At 49.8% G+C, this 20,211-nt stretch overlaps 4 protein-coding genes across 12 annotated transcripts; 2 read left to right on the top strand and 2 right to left on the bottom strand.

The window, feature by feature from the left end:
• Positions 1-3: 3 nt before the first annotated feature.
• LOC6545944 (dnaJ homolog subfamily B member 13) lies at positions 4-1,350 on the bottom strand. The gene is made up of 2 exons (XM_001971168.3): positions 314-1,350; positions 4-253 (listed from the first exon to the last, which is right to left on the bottom strand). Exons 1-2 carry the CDS (start codon positions 1,296-1,298, stop codon positions 138-140), a joined length of 1,101 nt encoding a protein of 366 aa, XP_001971204.1. The 5' UTR covers positions 1,299-1,350; the 3' UTR covers positions 4-137.
• An 8-nt stretch (positions 1,351-1,358) lies between these two features.
• On the bottom strand, positions 1,359-3,164 carry LOC6545943 (hsp90 co-chaperone Cdc37). Its single transcript, XM_001971167.3, has 4 exons — positions 2,978-3,164; positions 2,714-2,917; positions 1,833-2,492; positions 1,359-1,767 (listed from the first exon to the last, which is right to left on the bottom strand). Exons 1-4 carry the CDS (start codon positions 3,008-3,010, stop codon positions 1,495-1,497), a joined length of 1,170 nt encoding a protein of 389 aa, XP_001971203.1. The 5' UTR covers positions 3,011-3,164; the 3' UTR covers positions 1,359-1,494.
• Positions 3,165-3,249: 85 nt separating this feature from the next.
• On the top strand, positions 3,250-8,968 carry LOC6545942 (protein disks lost). Of its 4 annotated transcripts, none has more exons than XM_015158037.2 (2): positions 3,250-3,379; positions 5,096-8,968. In XM_015158037.2, exon 2 carries the CDS (start codon positions 5,181-5,183, stop codon positions 8,901-8,903), a length of 3,723 nt encoding a protein of 1,240 aa, XP_015013523.1. In that variant the 5' UTR covers positions 3,250-3,379; positions 5,096-5,180; the 3' UTR covers positions 8,904-8,968. The 4 variants fall into 4 exon arrangements, with proteins under 4 accessions (XP_015013523.1, XP_026832973.1, XP_026832972.1 ...); XM_026977172.1 differs by lacking the exon at positions 3,250-3,379 and adding an exon at positions 4,170-4,275; XM_026977171.1 differs by lacking the exon at positions 3,250-3,379 and adding an exon at positions 4,333-4,421.
• Positions 3,250-20,119, top strand: LOC6545941 (spectrin alpha chain). 6 transcript variants are annotated; one of them, XM_015158042.2, is made up of 9 exons: positions 3,301-3,379; positions 9,490-9,573; positions 9,640-13,690; positions 13,997-14,092; positions 14,903-16,826; positions 16,887-17,490; positions 17,668-17,697; positions 18,605-19,205; positions 19,279-20,119. In XM_015158042.2, the coding sequence occupies exons 3-9, from the start codon at positions 9,701-9,703 to the stop codon at positions 19,405-19,407; spliced, it is 7,374 nt and encodes a 2,457-aa protein (XP_015013528.1). In that variant the 5' UTR covers positions 3,301-3,379; positions 9,490-9,573; positions 9,640-9,700; the 3' UTR covers positions 19,408-20,119. The 6 variants fall into 6 exon arrangements, with proteins under 6 accessions (XP_015013527.1, XP_015013526.1, XP_015013528.1 ...); XM_015158041.2 differs by lacking the exon at positions 13,997-14,092 and having other exon boundaries at positions 3,250-3,379; XM_026977167.1 differs by lacking the exons at positions 3,301-3,379; positions 13,997-14,092 and adding an exon at positions 3,425-3,526.
• The last annotated feature ends 92 nt before the right edge of the window (positions 20,120-20,211 follow it).

Genomic DNA, 20,211 nt, shown 5'->3' with positions numbered 1-20,211 from the left:
AATAAGAAAAGGCCTAAAATAATGCTTTTATATAATATGGGTATTATTCTCATCCTTTAAAACACAAAATTTGAATTTATTTCCGCTGTGCGTACAATGTTCTGTGTTCCATATACGGAAAAACAAAGTATCTGCCATCAAACCATGTTACGTTCCTCCTCCTCCTCCAGTTCGATTTCGAGCTTGCGGAATTCGCGGAAAAATTGGCGAGTGATATGCTTCATATGCGACGTCAAGTACTTTGGAAAAATATCTACAGAAGAAACAGAAAAACTATCAGACATGAAACCCCCAAAAGAAAATGAAAACCCACAATTAAATTCTATTATGAGATCCCCGTACTGCTCCACCTTCTTGTTGGCCTCCTTGATAGCCGTAACTGCATTCAAATTGCGGCACTTGGGCAGTCCCTCGAGGGGAACCACTTTGGTGTATCCCGGCTGCACTACGTCCGTAATGACCACCTTTAACTGACGCCGGTCCAGCGTGCAAATGAAGAACGTGAAGCCGGTGAAGGCCTGGCAGAGGTCAATAGAATGCTTGTAGACTAGGTCATGCTGGTTCCTCCTTTCAAAGTCTGGATGCGGCTTGTCGGCGGCAATGAAAATAATATCACCCGGAATGGTGGCCGGATAGCGATCGCCCTCCTCCTTGAAGCAGAAGCGAGTACCGGCAGTGGTGCCCGGGGCAATGTTCAGCTTTAAGGTGTGTTTCCGCTTCTCAAGCCGCGATTCCTTGGCGTCCACAATCTCCTGCCGCCACACGTTCATCAGCTTGACGCAGCCAGTGCGCACTTCCTCCAGAGACAGCTCGATAACCCTCTCCGTGCTGGCGTCCTTGGAACGCACGCCAATGCCATGCTGCCGCGTGGCGTACAAACTCGGCGGGTTGGAGATGGCATCGATCACGTTGGCATACGGCGAGTAGCTGCCGAAGACCCTCTCGTAGACCTTCATGTGGTCGCCATCGTACTGATAAGGCGGAAAGTATCCGTTCGGCAGCATGACTCCTTCGAACAGACCAGCCTCGCCATAGCGATCGTATATGGCACGGTAGAGATCGTTGCCCAGCACATCGAAGGCCATGTTGATGTAGGCCCACTGCCTGGGCTCGCCCATGGGTGAGAGATGCGTGAGACGTCCCTCCTGGGCCAGCGGCACAAAGTCCTGCTCGTCCTTCTTGTCGCGATGTGGGCAAAGGCGAATGGCCAGGCGACGGTAGGCCAGAGTAATCTGTTCCTTGGTGGAGCCTCTGGCCTGGTCCAGCACTGCATAGTAGTCCAGCTCCGGGCGGTTCATTGTTTATACTCGGATTCGAAACGAATAACTGGCAGAACTGTTCATCGAATGGTTGACGTGTTACTGAGAATTTAGGTGACTTTATTCAAATTATATACAACAACTCAACTGACGCAGGATTTGGTTAAGAATGAAATATGCTTGTGGACAATACATTAAGATTAGAGCTATGGTGTAGATGGAAACGTGTCGGCGATCAGTCAACGTCCTCAGTGCTGACGCCAGTGTAGATGGGCTCCTCCTTGGCCGCGCTCTCCGACTTGGCATCATCGGTTTTCTCCTCGCCACTGGCGACGCCATCTGAGTCATCGTCCTCCTTCTTGTCGCCCTCCAAATCAGCGGCATTGGGCACCCAAAGGCCAGAGTCAACACAACGCTTCATGTGCAGCTTGGCCACGTCCACGGGCATGGCGGCAATGGTCTTCTGCAGCAGCTCTACATCGCGGGACTCGAAACAGGCCTTTAGTTCCTGTGGACCAAATACAAGAAAAGTTAGCCAAGTAATTACCCAAACAGCAAACCACTGGAACGTACATCGGGCAGGGATTCAAAGACATCGGCTGGGTCCAGACCACCAGGTCCGAGGCGCTCCTTGCGCTCCTCCTCTTCGGCCTGGGCTATCGCCTCCTGAATCTTCTCCTGAGCACGTTTCTGAATGCGTCCCTTGAAACCTTCGATTTCGCTTTCGAACTGCGCGCGGTACTCGGGCTGACAGTGCTGGATCTTCGAGAAGAAGGAGCCTACACAGGCGCGAGGATCCACGTCCAACTGTTTGGCCAGCTCCAGAATGTACTGCATGCAAATGCACTGATGCGCCACGTGGGCCATCAGTTCGTGCTTCTCCTCCATTTCCAGGTTGATGGACCAGATAACCAGGTAGTTTGCCGTTTCCTCGCCCACCAGGTGAAGATGGTCCTGCAGAAACCGTTTCGAATCATCGTACTTGCGCAGCATGCCATACTGCTTGCAAAGCTTTTCGTTCTCCTTGACAAACTGCTTCATGCGCTGCTCTCGTTCCTCCTCGGACAGATTCTCGTCCGGCTTGCGACCTGCCTTCTTGTTGATCACGGTCTTCTCAAAACCGGGTTTGCTGATGGTGTCCACGTTCCAGGGTGTTTTCTTTTCCTTCTTAATCATATCGTTCTCGATGCGATCAAGCTCTTTGCCCTCGGCCTCGATCTTTTCCAGCTCTTTCTGTAGGCGATAAAAATTCCAGATTACATACTGCTTCTTTCATAATCGCCACTTAGAATAATAGAATACCATTCGAACATCTTAAGCCTGACAAAAGTAATAAATTATAAATCTTGATTGGATGGCCTGAGAAATTACAAATAAATATTCAGGAGAATACTGAGAATCCAGTCGAGGGCAACCAGCAACAAGTGAGCAGTGCATCCGGTGCAATGACATACCTTCAGAGCCTCCTCGTCGCCGTCCTTCTTTGAGATCCGCTCCTTGACGTCCATGAGACGCGCCTGGTAGCTCTGGCGCTTCTTCTTAAACTCGTCCTTCTCATGGTCCATCTCCGCCATGCGCTCCACGCGTGCCTGGTGTCGCCAGCGGAACAGGGAAGGCGTGTCTATGTTCGGGTGAGTGTCGTCCTCGTCGTCCGAAATCTGAAAGGGAGTGTGCCGATTAAGAGGACTGCTAGGGTTGGCTCGCACCTGTGGGCTCACCTCGATGTTCTTCCACTTGCTGTAGTCCACCATTTTGCTGTTTCTTTGCTGCGGGCTTCCTTTAAATTTAAATGCTGCAGGTTTTTGTTCGTTTTCCGCTGCTTCCTTTTTTTTGGATTGCTCTGGAAATTAGTGTGACCGCAGGGCTATTACGGAATAATATCACAATAAGCCCCGCGATGAGTAAAGCGCCAAAGCGGCCAGAAATGGAACCATGTTTAATCGATTAACATCGATAGAAAACGCGATATTGATGACAATATTCTTCAGCAATTGGCCGACATATTGAAAAAAACTGCGGTTCCGTGAAATTGAGGCGCTCCGTGAAAATTACGAATAACTACTGCAAATCAATAGTTAAATTAACAAATTCATTGTGAACAATTAGATTGTCATCAAAGTGTAAGTTTTCCAATCGTTTTCGTCCGTAGCTCATTGTTAGTTGGGTTCAAAATGCAATTGAAATTCGGTGTGCGTGCAAAGTGAAAATTTTTCGGGTCAACGCCACACCCTCGAAGGCGACATAAAAATCCAATTAACGGGGCAAAAGTGAGAGAAAAGTCTTGGCCATAACTGAAAAGCTATAAGGTTCAATGCTAGTGCTACATTAGCCATGGAGAATTTTGAATTTCTGCCAAAAGTCTCGACTCCAATTGCAACTTAAGAAAAAGTATCTGGTGCTCCAGTTGTGCATGTGTGTGTGCGAGTTACGCAGGAGTAGAGTAGGCTGTGTGTGTACGTCATCGGGCGGTGGTGGTGGTGCGGCAACTTCACAAGAGAGAAAGCGAGAGAACACACTCTCTCTTTGCTTGTTTGTGTTTGCGAGCGATTTTAAGTACGAGTACAAAAAAAAAAAGCAAAGTGCTTGCCTTACATTTGCCAAAACCTGTTTTGGGTGGGGAAATGTCCTTGACTTTATTGAAGGCCTGTGTTCGCATAGGACATTTTTGTTTGTTTGCAAGGCGATTTCGTGTTCATAGTACGCTTTCGTACCAGTTGATTTTCGGAGCCTCTTCCATTGATTACTCATAATTCCAAACCGTACGAATTACGTCATCCTCGGCTATTTTCTGATAGACACTTCAATTAATGTTTCGCTCTTCCTCTCTTTCTATTCGCTCTCTTTTTGAGGTGGGATCTCTCGCACTTGCCGATTTTGTTGTTGTTTTTGTTTGCCACCGCGATAAACAGTTAAATTGCCTGCCTGTGTGCGTGTGTGTGTGCTCCAACTTTGTATGGCTGCCAAGCCCTGGGCTGTTGCCATCTCGCTCTGATTTATTTCAATTTCCTGTGGCAAAGTGTGTTGTTTGTTTGTTTCTCTGCATGCTGACCCACCCTCTCCCAAAAATGATGTCATTGCTCACTGTGACCCCTTCTAAAGGGGCGATCTGAAATATTAAGTTAAGTGCTGCTGAAATCCGAACATTCCACAGATTTCCTTATCGTTAGTGCTAATTGTATTTCATGTTAATTTATTGACTAGAATTCATTCCTCGGCTTTTCTCCATTAATCATTATTGGCCAATGTTAGCTACTTTACCTTATGATCTTGGAATTTCAGAAGTATTAAGTAAAGTAGTTGGCAATTACAAATACTTCTCGGCATTTCCTATCCTAATTGCTTATTTGGGATAACTTAGTACTGATAATTGGAAACCATTAGAAATGAAATAATATCTAATATTAATCATTGAAAATATTTCGTCTAAAACACAAAAAAAATCTTGATGCAAATCTAAATACTTGTGGGAACCTACTATATAAATTCTTTTATTGTTTAGGTAAATATCTGTAAAATTTGTTTAGCAAACATGTGCATTTTTCCAAACTACACCTACAAACCATCGTATCCCGATTTCCTCGCTTAACTATAACCCTTCTATCCTCACCAATATTTAACTTTTTACAACTTTTAGTAAAGGTGATAATGTCATCGCCTCCTAAATTTGACAATTCGTAATGTGTTTAGTGTAATTTACTTTGATTTAGTTTAGTGTGTGCAATACAAAAAGAAAATCCTGCAACAGCAACCCATCCAAACAAGTCTAAAAATAAATTAGAAAACGAAAACCCACAAAAGCCGAGCCAACATTTCCCTTCTCTCCTCTTCCGTTGCAGGGAAACAAAAGGGAGAGAGGGATTGGAGGAGGGCCAAAGGTCGAAAATAGCTCGAGCTGAGGCGCAGAAAATAGAACACCAGATCATGCCCAGAGAGCTCAAAGCGGGAGATACAGAAATGACGAAGCCGGAAGAGAGTCATCTGCTGCAGCTGCTTGCGCAACTGGAGAAGGTGCCACGCCACCAGTTGCAGCACAAGTTCGTCGCCCACTTCAGAAAGGGCGGAAAGGCTAATCAACAGAGCAAGTGCAGCGTGGAGGACTTTGCCACCTACTTTTTAGGTGCACTGCGTCGGAGCACAAATCAGTACTTTAATTCGCGGAACTCGGAGACACCCGTATTCCCCTTGACACCCATCCGTCAGCTCAATCCATCGGCCGCCGATGAGGCCAAGGAACAGGAGCAGCACAAGCTCAATGAGTCCTCAATCCTTAGCCGGAGCAGCTGCAGTGTGACATCCACTCCGAATACGACTCCGGCTCGACAGCTGCCGCAGGGCAGAAGGTCAACGCCAGGAAGTGGCGCCCAGTTTTGCAGCACGCCCAACAGAAGCGGTGGCGGAGGAACAGGAGGAGGGCACAGCATCTGCTTGGGAAATTTTCTGGGCAACACACCTAACCAGAGTCAGCAGCGATCCAAGAAGAAGACCACACCGCAGCAACAGCAGCAAAATCCACATTCAACAGTGGGTTCAGGAGCAGGAGGCACACCGCGAATTAAGCCGCGGCGACGGGTCTTACCCACGACCATCAGCAAGAATGTTTCGGCCAGCTCCTCTTTTGGAGACACCAGTTCCTTTAGCAATGACAATAATTTTTTGCGAATCTCGCAGAGCAGCGAAATCTTTGATAGAAGCCAAGAAGCAGCCCTGGAAATGGAGGCCCGCAAGTTCCTGTTGCTCAAAAAGCAGGAGATCAAAAGCGAAGCGCCAGTGCATGTCAGTCAACCGGAGAGGACGCCCGACGATGAGGTAATCCCTGAGGAAGCCTTTACTTTGGAGAATGTGGTCAATACAAACCAAATGCAGCTCCTGTCAACAATTTACAGTCTGTTGATAGATCTCAATTTAGTGCCCAATGTACTAGGCGAACTTAGTTTTGTGCTCCAGCTGCTGAATGTGCGAGATTTTGGCCAATCACCCGTCAAGTCAGATCTACCCAGTGCTTTGGAGGGACTCACTCAGTACAAAAGCTGTGTATACTTTGCCGTAAAATTGCTGGAGAATCAGCAAAAGCTACTTCTACAGCTTGACAAAAGGTCTTTGGGAATCTTGCTACAAAACGAAAGATTAAGTCTGCTGCCCCCAGGAGTTGTCCAAGAATTGGAAACATACTGTCAGCAGAGGCAGGACTTGACAACACCCTTCACTATGGACACCTCTTCGTCCTCACAGCAGAATGTGTACTATCACGTGGAGAAGGACTCGCGGGATAACTTTCCTGCTCAGAAGGAGTTCGGGGCCTTCAAGTCCCAAAGGGACCTCTTTTACAAAGCCCTTAAGCGGTGGGAAGTGAGCCATCTGAATCGGGTTTTCAACTTCGCCAGCGAACTGGGACCCCGTATTAGGGATGTCTTTAAGGTGTCGGAGCACCCAGTGAACATGACGCACCTGGCCAAACTATTTGTCAACCAATTGTTGATCTCCGCCACCGAGACCACCGAATCTCCCGAAGAACTGGGTCTAAAGCTGGATCCCCTCAGGCACAATAAACTGGCACAGCGCTTGGTGACGTCCAGTTCCAGTGTGGAAGGTCAGTTTCCCCGCTCGCAGGCATTTTTTCGCGACTTCATCGCTGAATGCTCATCGGTGGCATTTCTAGTGCATCTGAAGCTGGAGCTCTATGCGCAACTAATGCGTCACAACGACTCCACCTTTGACCTGCTCCAGCTAACTGAGGATGTGGGTGCCGAAGAACAGTCCGCTCAGCAGGGACCATACATTGTACGCGTCCAGGCCATGGCCAACATGATAATCCTGGCCAAGTTTTTGGGCTACGTAACTGTGATGCCTTTCAGTGGGACCACGCAACATGGAAACCCAACACCGCCATATCTTTGCCCACAGCAGTTGCAGCTTCGTAGCCATTTTCATCCGGACTTCAATCTCCACGAGATACTCGAACGCTGCATGCGCCAGGGCAAGCTGCTGATCACGCTACCGTGGTTAGTTCAATACCTGGCGATGCTCGACTTGGTCAGCCTACATCTCCCTGATGCTGTGGCCACTTTGGAGCTGCTGTACGGATTGTATGCCGCCATACGTATGGAAAAATTGCACCCCGCAGCTGTGTTCATAGCCAGGAGTTGCATTGGATGGCTTTTGGATGAACAGCCGCAGCTGGTTAATGGCTACTACAAATACCGGGCACATGAAACCGGAGTTGGAAGCGTTTCGTCAATTGTGGATACCTGCCTAAAGGGCCTCTGTTGTCAAGATAAATCGCACGGCCCATTGTTGGACGAACTGCTGCCAGTGGCTTGCCCTTTCCTGCAGGAATTCCGGGTGAGCATTACGCCCTCCAGACAAGCGAGAAGTGGGCGATTCCGGTACATAACCACTCGGTTGGAGCAGTTGCAGCAGAACAGCAGTTCCATTTCTAAAGAGGCGATAGTTGCCAGCGAACTAAGTCCTTCGGAGCAGCAGCATCGCAAATTGGCCGATGCATTTCTTCATTCCCAAAACGCATCCACCAGGAGGTTGATAGAGTTCGTCACGGAGCGCAGTTATAAGTGTGTCGTCAAGGACGCCCAGCAAGAGATTCTGCTCCCGTCCAAGGCGGCGGCGGATGCCAAAGTAAACGAGATTAGCTCCACGAAGCGCGGGGTGGTCTTTCAGGAGCTTCAAGAGATCTTTCAAGATGCCATAGAGAAGGCTTGCCAGCGTTGGAAGGAGCGTGTGCATGAAATGCTGGACAAGCGCATAGAGCAATCCCTAGAGGCCCTTCTACCTGTCTCCACCAATGCGGTATTGCGGTCTACATATGCTCACTTAATCCGCGTGCAAGCTCAGTCTCAGCTGCAGCAGTGGCTTCAGTCCAGCGTGCTTCAGTCCAATTTTTATCATGGCGACCTTCAGGAGCTAGCCACCAAAGTGTGCAACTCCAATAAGAACAAGGCAGATGCAGCGGCTGCCGGTGGCGGCGGCGGCGGCTCCAGTGAGCTCCAACTCAGTCCGGATGTTGGATTCAGCCTGTCAGAGCTGCTGTATCAGCTGCAGCAGTGGCTGCACTGCCTAAGCTTGCGGCCAGAATATGTGGGCAGTCGTGAAGATCTGGCCGAGCTGCTTCAAAAATGCCAAAAGGCGGTCCTGTTTCCTCAAATGCCCACTGTTTTCTATCACCTTATTGGGTCTGGATTAGTCCACCTGCTCCAGTTGCTCATAACCAAGAAACCGAATTTCCTCGACAAGGATGTAATCTCAGCCAGCTGTTCGGTGTGGCGGTCTCCACAGCTCATGGCCAGTGAAGCTTCACCCAGAATCTTTGATAGCTTGATCAGCATAAGTTTTGTGCAGGAGATGGGCAGCAATGCGGACAGCTTTCGGATGCTGGAGGTGATCCTTAGATCCATGCTGCACTCTAAAGCTATAAAGGCGGACCAACTTAACGAACTCTTCATGCCGCTCTTTGCCAAGAACTGGCCGCCGAAGGTGTGGAGCATTCTTTCCGACCTTCTGCAGGAACTCGCTCTCACCAGGACAGATTCCGGAGCCCATGACGCCTCTGGCGATAGTCCCGAAGACGAGGCCAAGTCGCATCTGTTTATGGAGATGCTGGCCGATTTATCACGGGATCTGGATAACTTTTAAGTTTAAAACTGTTGGTTATGTCATCTAACGTTCATGTTTCGAATAAATTGTTCCCTTTTTGTATATGTCTGCTGGAAATAGCTCGAAAAGGGGTCCACACTATGCATCCGATAAGATAGCGATAGCTGATGGCACCTAATCAGCGGGAGAATGCGTCACATTCGCGCTTTTAGTTTGGTTGAGGCCACCATAAGGGGACGAGGTTGTCGATCGATGTGATCATCGCCTGAGCAACGGTCGCCAACCAAGTGGAAATTCTAAATAAGAATTCTGCGATTGTTGCCGATGCAATCAAGTAGTTAAAATAGTTTACAGGAGGAGGTATTTTGCATACTGCAAATTAATTTCATTAAATAAAAAAAACAAATGATATGAAAAACAAAAATGAAATGATAATATATTATGAAATATAAAAACAACGTTGAGGGATAGTAAAATTTGGTACGTCAGCAAGCCATTCAGTTTCATGATTTTGTGTTTCCCACTTTACGAATGACCCAACAATTAAGTAATTGACTGATTGCGTTTGTATTGGAGCTGATTAAACCGAATTAAACTAATTGTTCCTCCTTCATTTTCTTTACAGTTGGGCACGGTCAAACATTTGATGAAGGGGAAGCAGCAGCAGCAGTATTAAATTACAAATATCCAGCGCCCAGAGCAACTTAAGGTGAAGTCCTGAAATACACGAAAAACCAAAACAAGAATTTTAATTAATTGCGTAACACCTCCACAGCATTTCAATATCAAAACGAACGAAACACTCAAGCAATTAGAAAAGTAAACGAACCAGCGAAATGGAGAACTTTACACCCAAAGAGGTGAAAATCCTCGAGACAGTCGAGGACATCCAGGAGCGACGTGAGCAGGTTCTGTCCCGCTACAATGACTTCAAGATCGAGACGCGCCAGAAGCGTGAAAAGCTCGAGGATTCGCGCCGCTTCCAGTACTTCAAGCGCGATGCCGACGAGTTGGAGTCGTGGATCCACGAGAAGTTGCAGGCAGCCAGCGAGGAGAGCTACCGTGATCCGACCAACCTGCAGGCCAAAATCCAGAAGCACCAGGCCTTCGAGGCGGAGGTGTCGGCGCACAGCAACGCCATTGTTTCGCTGGACAACACTGGCCAGGAGATGATCAATCAGCAACATTTTGCCTCCGAGTCGATTCAGGTCCGTCTCGACGAGCTGCACAAGCTGTGGGAGCTGCTTCTGAGCCGTCTGGCCGAGAAGGGCCTAAAGCTGCAGCAGGCTCTCGTCCTGGTGCAGTTCCTGCGCCAGTGCGAGGAGGTGATGTTTTGGATTAAGGACAAGGAGACCTTTGTCACCGCCGACGAGTTCGGCCAAGACCTGGAACATGTGGAGGTTCTGCAGCGCAAGTTCGATGAGTTCCAGAAGGACATGGCTTCCCAAGAGTATCGCGTGACTGAGGTCAACCAGTTGGCCGATAAGTTGGTACAAGACGGTCATCCTGAGCGCGACACGATTACCAAGCGCAAGGAGGAACTAAACGAGGCTTGGCAGCGCCTTAAGCAGTTAGCCATTGTCCGCCAAGAGAAGCTGTTCGGTGCCCACGAGATCCAGCGCTTTAACCGCGATGCTGACGAAACCGTCGCCTGGATTGCCGAGAAGGATGTGGTCCTGTCGTCCGATGATTATGGCCGCGATTTGGCCAGTGTTCAGGCGCTGCAACGCAAACACGAGGGTGTGGAGCGCGATTTGGCCGCCTTGGAGGATAAGGTTTCCACACTGGGAGCCGAGGCCCAGCGGCTGTGCTCCATTCACGCCGATCACAGTGACCAGATCCGTGACAAACAGGCTGAGATAGCCAACTACTGGCAGAGTCTCACCACCAAGGCTCGCGAGCGTAAGCAGAAGCTAGATGAGTCTTACTACCTGCACCGTTTCCTCGCCGACTTCCGGGACCTTGTGTCCTGGATCAATGGCATGAAGGCCATCATCTCGGCCGATGAGCTGGCCAAGGATGTGGCTGGAGCAGAGGCTCTCCTGGAACGTCACCAGGAGCACAAGGGCGAGATCGACGCTCGCGAGGATAGCTTCAAGCTGACCACCGAATCCGGACAGAAACTGCTGGAGCGTGAGCATTACGCCGCCGCCGAAATCCAGGAAAAGCTGGCCGCTCTGGAGAACGACAAGAGCTCGCTGCTCTCGCTGTGGGAGGATCGTCGCATCCTGTACGAGCAGTGCATGGATTTGCAACTGTTCTACCGCGATACGGAGCAGGCTGACACCTGGATGGCCAAACAGGAAGCCTTCCTGGCCAACGAGGACCTCGGTGACTCCCTGGACTCTGTGGAGGCGCTAATTAAGAAACACGAGGACTTTGAGAAGAGTCTGGCCGCCCAGGAGGAGAAGATCAAGGCTCTGGACATCTTTGCCACCAAACTTATCGATGGTCAGCATTATGCCGCCGATGATGTGGCCCAGCGCCGTCAGATGCTCCTAGCTCGGCGAGCTGCTCTCCAGGAAAAATCGTCCAAGCGCCGCCAGTTGCTGGAGGATTCAAACCGCTACCAGCAATTCGAGCGCGATTGCGACGAGACCAAGGGCTGGATAAGCGAGAAGCTGAAGTTTGCCACGGATGACAGCTATTTGGATCCTACCAACCTCAATGGAAAGATGCAGAAGCACCAGAACTTCGAGCACGAGCTGAATGCCAACAAGTCGCGCATCGAGGACATCACCAACGTGGGCACCGAACTGATCGAGAAGCAGCACTATGCCGCCGATCAGATCAACACCCGCATGCAGGAGATAGTCGTTCTGTGGGAGACCCTTGTCCAAGCATCCGACAAAAAGGGAACCAAGCTCAACGAGGCATGCCAACAGCAGCAGTTCAACCGCACTATCGAGGACATTGAGCTATGGCTTAGCGAGATCGAGGGTCAGTTGTTGTCGGAGGATCACGGCAAAGACCTGACCTCCGTTCAGAATTTGCAGAAAAAGCACGCCCTGCTGGAGGCCGACGTGATGGCTCACCAGGATCGCATTGAGAGTATCAAGGTGGCGGCCAACAAGTTCATCGAATCAGGTCACTTTGACGCGGACAACATTCGCAACAAGGAGGGCAATCTGTCGGCTCGCTATGCCGCCCTGGCTGCCCCTATGGGCGAGAGGAAGCAGCACCTTCTAGACTCCCTCCAGGTGCAGCAGCTCTTCCGCGACTTGGAGGACGAGGCTGCCTGGATTCGTGAGAAGGAACCCATTGCCGCTTCCACGAACCGCGGTCGTGACTTGATTGGTGTGCAGAACCTGATCAAGAAACACCAGGCTGTGCTGGCCGAGATCAACAACCATGAGGCCAGGCTGCTGAATGTGATCAGTTCGGGCGAGAACATGCTGAAGGATCAGCCCTTCGCCAGCGACGACATCCGTCAGCGTTTGGAGGCACTCCAGGAGCAGTGGAACACGCTGAAGGAGAAGTCCAGTCAGCGAAAGCAGGATCTGGATGACTCTCTCCAGGCTCACCAGTACTTTGCCGATGCCAACGAAGCAGAGTCGTGGATGCGCGAAAAGGAACCGATTGCAACTGGTAGTGACTACGGAAAGGACGAGGATTCCTCGGAGGCTTTGCTCAAGAAGCACGAGGCCCTGGTCTCCGATCTCGAGGCTTTTGGCAACACCATTCAGGCGCTGCAGGAGCAGGCCAAGAACTGTCGCCAGCAGGAGACACCTGTTGTGGACATCACCGGCAAGGAGTGCGTGGTTGCCCTCTACGATTACACGGAGAAATCCCCTCGTGAGGTCTCGATGAAGAAGGGCGATGTTCTGACCCTGCTGAACTCGAACAACAAGGACTGGTGGAAGGTGGAGGTAAACGACCGCCAGGGTTTCGTCCCAGCCGCCTACATCAAGAAGATTGACGCCGGCTTGAGCGCCTCGCAGCAAAACCTAGTGGACAACCATTCGATTGCCAAGCGCCAGAACCAGATCAACTCACAGTACGACAACTTGCTGGCCCTCGCCCGTGAGCGCCAGAACAAGCTGAACGAGACTGTGAAGGCGTACGTTCTTGTTCGAGAGGCTGCCGACTTGGCCCAGTGGATCCGGGACAAGGAGAACCACGCTCAAATCGCCGATGTTGTGGGAGAGGATCTGGAGGAGGTTGAGGTGCTCCAGAAGAAGTTCGACGACTTCAACGACGACCTGAAGGCCAACGAGGTGCGTCTGGCCAACATGAACGAGATTGCTGTGCAGCTTACTTCTTTGGGTCAGACCGAGGCCGCCCTGAAGATCCAAACCCAGATGCAAGACTTGAACGAGAAGTGGAACAATCTGCAGACGCTGACCGCTGAGAAGGCCAGCCAACTGGGCTCCGCCCATGAGGTACAGCGCTTCCATCGCGACATTGATGAGACCAAGGATTGGATCGCGGAGAAGGCCAACGCGCTGAACAACGACGACCTGGGCAAGGACCTGCGCAGTGTCCAGACTCTGCAGCGCAAGCACGAGGGTGTGGAACGCGATCTGGCCGCTTTGCGGGACAAGATCCGCCAGCTGGACGAAACCGCCAACAGGCTGATGCAGTCGCACCCGGACACCGCCGAGCAGACCTACGCCAAGCAGAAGGAGATCAACGAGATGTGGGACCAGATCATCACCAAGTCCACCGCCCGCAAGGAGAAGCTGCTGGACTCTTACGATCTGCAGCGCTTCCTCAGCGACTACCGCGATCTGCTGGCCTGGATCAACTCGATGATGAGCCTGGTCACGTCCGACGAGCTGGCCAACGATGTCACTGGCGCCGAGGCTCTGATCGAGCGTCATCAGGTAAGGATTTCGTTGGGGAACCTACATACACAAGTTTAACTAGGATCTCCATCATAAGTCTTAGCCATGTTTAAACTGCAGACTGTTGTCCTTTATATTTTTACATCTCTTGACTATATCCTGTATTTTTGGTTTTGATTTTTTGGTTCGTGTCATGTCATAAACGAACAACAAACAATCGACAACGACAACTGCAACTGCAACGGTTCACGGTTCATGACAACATCCAAATCCCATCATGGTTGTGTTTCTACATTCCAACTCCCCAATAAACAAACAATCAAACAAATACGATACCCATCGCAGGCACGCCGTGCCGAGATTGGTTTCACACTGGGCAGCAGCTCGGCTCCTGGAGCCGCCGCCTCGACCTCCAGCATCGCATCTCCATCCGGCGACGAGGTAGATCCTTCGCTTACCACCATCTCCCCAGATCCGTGTTTCGTTGTGTTTATGTGTTGCTCGCCTGTGATTAGAACATACTCGTATCATCCATTCCAATTCATATATCAGAGGGTACTCGAAATTCCCTCCATATCTCTATGTCGCTCAGTGGGAATACCCCTCATGTACAAATATCAGACCATATCTACGGCTTTAGCTTTCCCTTACACACACACGTTATGTTCTTTTAGTAACTCCAGCGGTTTCTTGTTATCTTATCTAATATTGCTTACACACATTGGGCCTTCATCAACACATTGCAATAAATTCCTAGTGTCCAGATAAAGTATACTGCATACGAGAGAATTTGAGAAAGATCTTCCGAAAATATAAATCTATAAAATACATTTTGTTATCTTTAATTCTGAAATAGCTTAATAGCTCACCATAGTGTTCGATGAGGAAGATGTGAGCTTTGATTTGAGCAGTTGGTTTATGTTGAACATTTGAGATATATATATTACGACAAAAGTAATTAAAAATGTGATTTCACTAATCTTTAAAACTTTACACATGTAAAAATAATGAACTTATACAGTTTTCTGTGCAATCCTTTCATCATCATCATCACACATCCAAGCTCCGTTCACGTTTCACCGATTTGTTCAGTTTAACTTCGTTCTACGTTTATTACTCTTGACTAATTCGACGCTGCAGCAATCGATCCTCAGTGGCCAGCCTGCCAGCGTTGCAATGTTGTTCTAACACGGCGTTACCAAGCAAAGTCCATGACCCTAACTAATCTGATTTCCCCATGAATTTCCACAGGAACACCGCACGGAGATCGATGCCCGCGCCGGCACTTTCGGCGCCTTCGAGCAGTTCGGAAACGAGCTGCTGCAGGCCAACCACTATGCCTCGCCTGAAATCAAGGAGAAAATCGAGGACCTGGCCAAGGCCCGTGAGGACTTGGAGAAGGCATGGACCGAGCGCCGCCTGCAGCTGGAGCAGAACTTGGATCTGCAGCTCTACATGCGTGACTGCGAGTTGGCCGAGTCCTGGATGTCTGCCCGCGAGGCCTTCCTCAATGCCGATGATGATGCCAATGCCGGCGGAAACGTGGAGGCACTGATCAAGAAGCACGAAGACTTCGACAAGGCCATTAACGGCCACGAGCAGAAGATTGCCGCTCTGCAGACGGTGGCGGATCAGTTGATCGCCCAGAACCACTATGCCTCCAATTTGGTGGACGAGAAGCGCAAGCAAGTGCTGGAGCGCTGGCGCCATCTCAAGGAGGGTCTGATCGAGAAGCGATCCCGTTTGGGAGACGAGCAGACGCTGCAGCAGTTCTCGCGCGATGCCGATGAGATCGAGAACTGGATCGCAGAGAAGCTGCAGCTGGCCACCGAGGAGAGCTACAAGGACCCGGCCAACATCCAGTCGAAGCACCAGAAGCACCAGGCCTTCGAGGCCGAGCTGGCGGCTAACGCCGACCGCATCCAGAGCGTGCTGGCCATGGGCGGAAACCTGATCGATAAGAAGCAGTGCAGCGGGTCGGAGGACGCGGTGCAGAAGCGGCTGACGCAGATCGCCGATCAGTGGGAATACCTTACCCACAAAACTACCGAGAAATCGCTGAAGCTGAAGGAGGCGAACAAGCAGCGCACCTATATCGCTGCTGTCAAGGATTTGGACTTCTGGTTGGGCGAGGTCGAGAGTCTTTTGACCACTGAGGATTCTGGTAAGGATTTGGCCTCTGTCCAAAACCTCATGAAGAAGCATCAGTTGGTCGAGGCGGATATCGTTGCACACGAAGACCGCATCAAGGACATGAACAACCAGGCCGATTCCTTGGTGGAGAGCGGCCAGTTTGACACTGCCGGCATCCAGGAGAAGCGTCAAAGCATCAATGAGCGCTACGAGCGCATCTGCAACCTGGCGGCCCATCGCCAAGCCCGTCTTAACGAGGCCCTGACCCTGCACCAATTCTTCCGCGACATCGCCGACGAGGAGAGCTGGATCAAGGAGAAGAAGCTGCTTGTCGGCTCCGACGACTACGGTCGCGATCTGACCGGTGTCCAGAACCTCAAGAAGAAGCACAAGCGCCTAGAAGCCGAATTGGCCTCCCACGAGCCGGCCATTCAAGCTGTGCAGGAGGCTGGCGAGAAGCTCATGGACGTGTCCAACCTTGGAGTGCCGGAAATTGAGCAGCGCCTGAAGGCTCTCAACCAGGCCTGGGCTGAGCTAAAGAACCTGGCTGCCACGCGAGGTCAGAAGCTGGACGAGTCGCTGACCTATCAGCAATTCCTCGCACAGGTGGAGGAGGAGGAGGCCTGGATCACCGAGAAGCAGCAGCTGCTCTCTGTGGAGGACTACGGCGACTCAATGGCCGCTGTTCAAGGTCTGCTGAAGAAGCACGACGCCTTTGAGACGGACTTCACTGCCCACAAGGACCGCTGCTCTTTGATCTGCGACCAGGGCAGTGAGTTGGTGGAGGCCAAGAACCATCACGGAGAGTCCATTGCGCAACGTTGCCAGCAGCTGCGCCACAAACTGGACAACCTGTCCGCCCTGGCTGCCCGCCGCAAGGGAGCCCTGCTGGACAATTCGGCATATCTGCAGTTCATGTGGAAGGCCGATGTGGTCGAGAGCTGGATTGACGACAAGGAGAACTATGTGCGCTCCGATGAATTCGGACGTGACCTGTCCACCGTGCAGACGCTGTTGACCAAGCAGGAGACATTCGATGCAGGTGAGATCAGCAGAAATTTTGTCCTGATTCCCTTTTTAATACCAATTCATCTCCTTTAAGGTCTCAATGCCTTCGAGCAGGAGGGCATCCACAACATCACGGCACTCAAGGACCAACTGATCAATGCCAGCCACGCCCAGTCGCCGGCAATCCTGAAGCGTCACGGAGACGTGATCGCCAGGTGGCAGAAGTTGCGCGACGCCTCCGACACGCGCAAGCAGCGACTGTTGGCCATGCAGGAGCAGTTCCGCCAGATCGAGGAACTCTACTTGACATTTGCCAAGAAAGCTTCGGCCTTCAATTCTTGGTTCGAAAATGCCGAGGAGGATCTTACAGATCCTGTTCGCTGCAATTCGATCGAAGAAATCCGCGCCCTGCGCGACGCCCATGCCCAATTCCAGGCGTCCCTTTCGTCGGCCGAAGCTGACTTCAAGGCATTGGCAGCACTCGACCAGAAGATCAAGAGCTTTAATGTTGGACCCAACCCCTACACGTGGTTCACCATGGAAGCTCTTGAGGAGACCTGGCGTAATCTGCAAAAGATCATAGAGGAACGCGATGGGGAACTTGCCAAGGAGGCCAAGCGCCAGGAGGAGAACGACAAGCTGCGCAAGGAGTTTGCCAAGCACGCCAATCTTTTCCACCAGTGGCTAACAGAGACAAGGTGAGTGGTGACAAGGGCTTGCCCCAATTGGGGCTACTCTATCCAGACGTGTGTTGGTTTTTTCGGATCGAATCCATGTACCCATCCCAACCCACACAAATCCGAAAACAAGTCTCGTGGTCGCGACTCTCCCCCTATGAAATACTACGTAACTGAAAGATCCATTCTATTTTCTAGATATTATATGCTGGGTTATAACCGTCAAGGGTAATTAAGCGAGCAGGCTTGATTCTGCGTTTGAACTCTTATTTTCTGTTGTGATCTTTTTGGTTCCTTAACTCGCGTTGGAGCTGCGCTCCCAATCTCGCTGCGCCTCCACTAACCTTTGGGAATGGCCATATTCTCCGTAACTCTTGCTTTGCCCCTTGAGCCGAGGGCTTGTAAATATTCGTATATATCCACACTGAAAAGATTGAGCGACGACTAAGGCCTAGTTTTAGTTAGTTGCATTAGCGAGAGCACTGACTCACCCGATCCCGATCTGAGTGTATATCGTCAACGTACTGTTTCGATTCTCCATTACTCGTTTGGTCTCACCTAATCTTATTCAAAATTAACGAAACTAAACTCTAGCATGCAAAACGAGATCAAAATACTGTTGTAGCATACAGAAAAACGTAGCAATCGAAAACATAAATTATTTTAAAATTTATTCCGTTCAATCGAAGAGTTTAACCAAACCTAGTAGCATTTTTCAATTACAATTTGAACGTTCCTTTGGCGCTTTTCTTATTTTAACTCGCTTCTAGCAATTAGACAACTTTCGTCATTATTAGTTGCTGAACTCAAAGAACAACCAATCTTAACTACACTAAACCCTAAACCCGACCCAAAACAGATCTAAACACTCGGGCCCGCCAAATTCCCACAGACACGTGTAAATATGTACAAACCAAAAACAAAGGGAAGACAAACTAGTTGCAAGCCCGAATCCAGAAAATCCAAAAAAAATATTCGCTGCCCGTAACAGACCTCTAACAAGATTTGCTTCTCTTATGCATTATATCATTGTAAAGTTCCGATTTGTTTGAGACCTAACTCGATATTGTGCCCTACTAACGAACGCTTTTTATCCGCCAACTCTCAACCAATCCCCACATCGCGAATTTCACAGAACGTCCATGATGGAAGGCTCCGGTTCCCTGGAACAGCAACTGGAGGCGCTTCGTGTCAAGGCCACCGAGGTGCGCGCCCGTCGCGTTGACCTCAAGAAGATCGAAGAGCTGGGAGCCCTGCTGGAGGAGCACCTAATCCTGGACAACCGCTACACGGAACACTCGACGGTGGGCCTGGCCCAGCAGTGGGATCAGCTTGACCAGCTGTCTATGCGCATGCAGCACAACTTGGAGCAACAGATCCAGGCACGCAACCACTCTGGCGTCTCCGAGGACTCGCTCAAGGAGTTCTCGATGATGTTCAAGCACTTCGACAAGGACAAGAGCGGCAAGCTCAACCACCAGGAGTTCAAGTCCTGCCTGCGCGCCCTCGGCTACGACCTGCCCATGGTGGAGGAGGGACAGCCCGACCCGGAGTTCGAAGCAATTCTCGATGTGGTCGACCCCAACCGGGATGGCTACGTCTCCCTGCAGGAATACATCGCGTTCATGATCTCCAAGGAGACGGAGAACGTTCAATCCTACGAGGAGATCGAGAATGCCTTCCGCGCCATCACCGCTGCCGACCGCCCCTACGTCACCAAGGAGGAGCTCTACTGCGTAAGTTCCATAGTCCTGGATTACTGAAATTTTGAAACCAAACCACTTCTAACACTTTGCTTTCTTGCTGCAGAACCTCACCAAGGACATGGCGGACTACTGCGTGCAGCGCATGAAACCCTTCTCGGAACCGCGCTCCGGCCAGCCCATCAAGGATGCCCTGGACTACATAGATTTCACGCGAACGCTTTTCCAGAACTAAAGAGCCTGTATTGTCTTGTTTAGTGGCGCCTGAGCATATGTCTTACAATTTAAAGTATATTTCTAAAAATCAACAAAAACCACAAAAAAAGCAAACAAAAATATATATTTACACCATTATTTTCGATAATTTAGTCTCTAAGTCGAACAGTTTAATGCTTATTTAAGAACCTATGCCACAATGAACCTTACATCAACAATAGCACCTTGCAATACATATTTATCAACATGACTATAAACCATTTGTAGTTTTTGCATTTATTTATCAACACCCTGATGAAAGTATCTTAAATTTGGACATTTCAGTTTGAGCATTGGCAACGCGTCGAGTCGCCGAATAAGATATTTAATCGAGAATATTCTCACAGTAATCTGAGCATATTGCGCCTGAAGAACAGATAAAAAGCTTAGCTTCCAGTAATCGAGCAGCACACACTTTCCATATTGAATGTCTGTAACTTGTAACGAGCATAGATACCATTGAAATACCAAAAAGTTTAAGATACTCTTGCTACCCAGAAATACATAATAACCAGCCTCTTATTATTTCTCCAGTTTCTACGTGTATTCGAAACGAAAGTAGTAAACTTTTTCAAAGCAAAAAAAAAAAAAACGAAAAACAAAACAATAAATATTTGCCTCTGTATTGGACGTATATTTACAATCCGTGAATTGCAAAAATAAATATATTGCTGCATGTCTAAATATGTTAATTGAGCGGAGTCTTTATTTGAGATTCAGGGGAGGCAATAATTTGATTTCGAAGAAGGAACCATTTCTCAAGTTGAAAAATTATCTCCACCTC

The sequence above is a fragment of the Drosophila erecta genome, unplaced genomic scaffold (assembly GCF_003286155.1).
Source record: "Drosophila erecta strain 14021-0224.00,06,07 unplaced genomic scaffold, DereRS2 tig00000021-arrow-pilon, whole genome shotgun sequence".
In the NCBI taxonomy this organism is placed as follows: domain Eukaryota; kingdom Metazoa; phylum Arthropoda; class Insecta; order Diptera; family Drosophilidae; genus Drosophila; species Drosophila erecta.
This window is presented reverse-complemented; position numbering and strand designations above follow the sequence as displayed.

Bases quoted from the DNA above. Each gene is read 5' to 3' on its own strand.
- LOC6545944 (XM_001971168.3), bottom strand. From the start codon at position 1,298: ATGAACCGCCCGGAGCTGGACTACTATGCAGTGCTGGACCAGGCCAGA. The intron at 254-313 runs GTGGGTTTTCAT...TTTCTTCTGTAG, and splicing joins TCTCATAATAGAATTTAATT to ATATTTTTCCAAAGTACTTG.
- LOC6545943 (XM_001971167.3), bottom strand. From the start codon at position 3,010: ATGGTGGACTACAGCAAGTGGAAGAACATCGAG. The intron at 2,918-2,977 runs GTGAGCCCACAG...ACTCCCTTTCAG, and splicing joins GCAAGTGGAAGAACATCGAG to ATTTCGGACGACGAGGACGA. The intron at 1,768-1,832 runs GTACGTTCCAGT...TTTGGTCCACAG, and splicing joins TCTTTGAATCCCTGCCCGAT to GAACTAAAGGCCTGTTTCGA.
- LOC6545942 (XM_015158037.2), top strand. From the start codon at position 5,181: ATGCCCAGAGAGCTCAAAGCGGGAGATACAGAAATGACGAAGCCGGAA.
- LOC6545941 (XM_015158042.2), top strand. From the start codon at position 9,701: ATGGAGAACTTTACACCCAAAGAGGTGAAAATCCTCGAGACAGTCGAG. The intron at 13,691-13,996 runs GTAAGGATTTCG...TACCCATCGCAG, and splicing joins CTCTGATCGAGCGTCATCAG to GCACGCCGTGCCGAGATTGG. The intron at 17,698-18,604 runs GTAATTAAGCGA...CGAATTTCACAG, and splicing joins CTGGGTTATAACCGTCAAGG to AACGTCCATGATGGAAGGCT.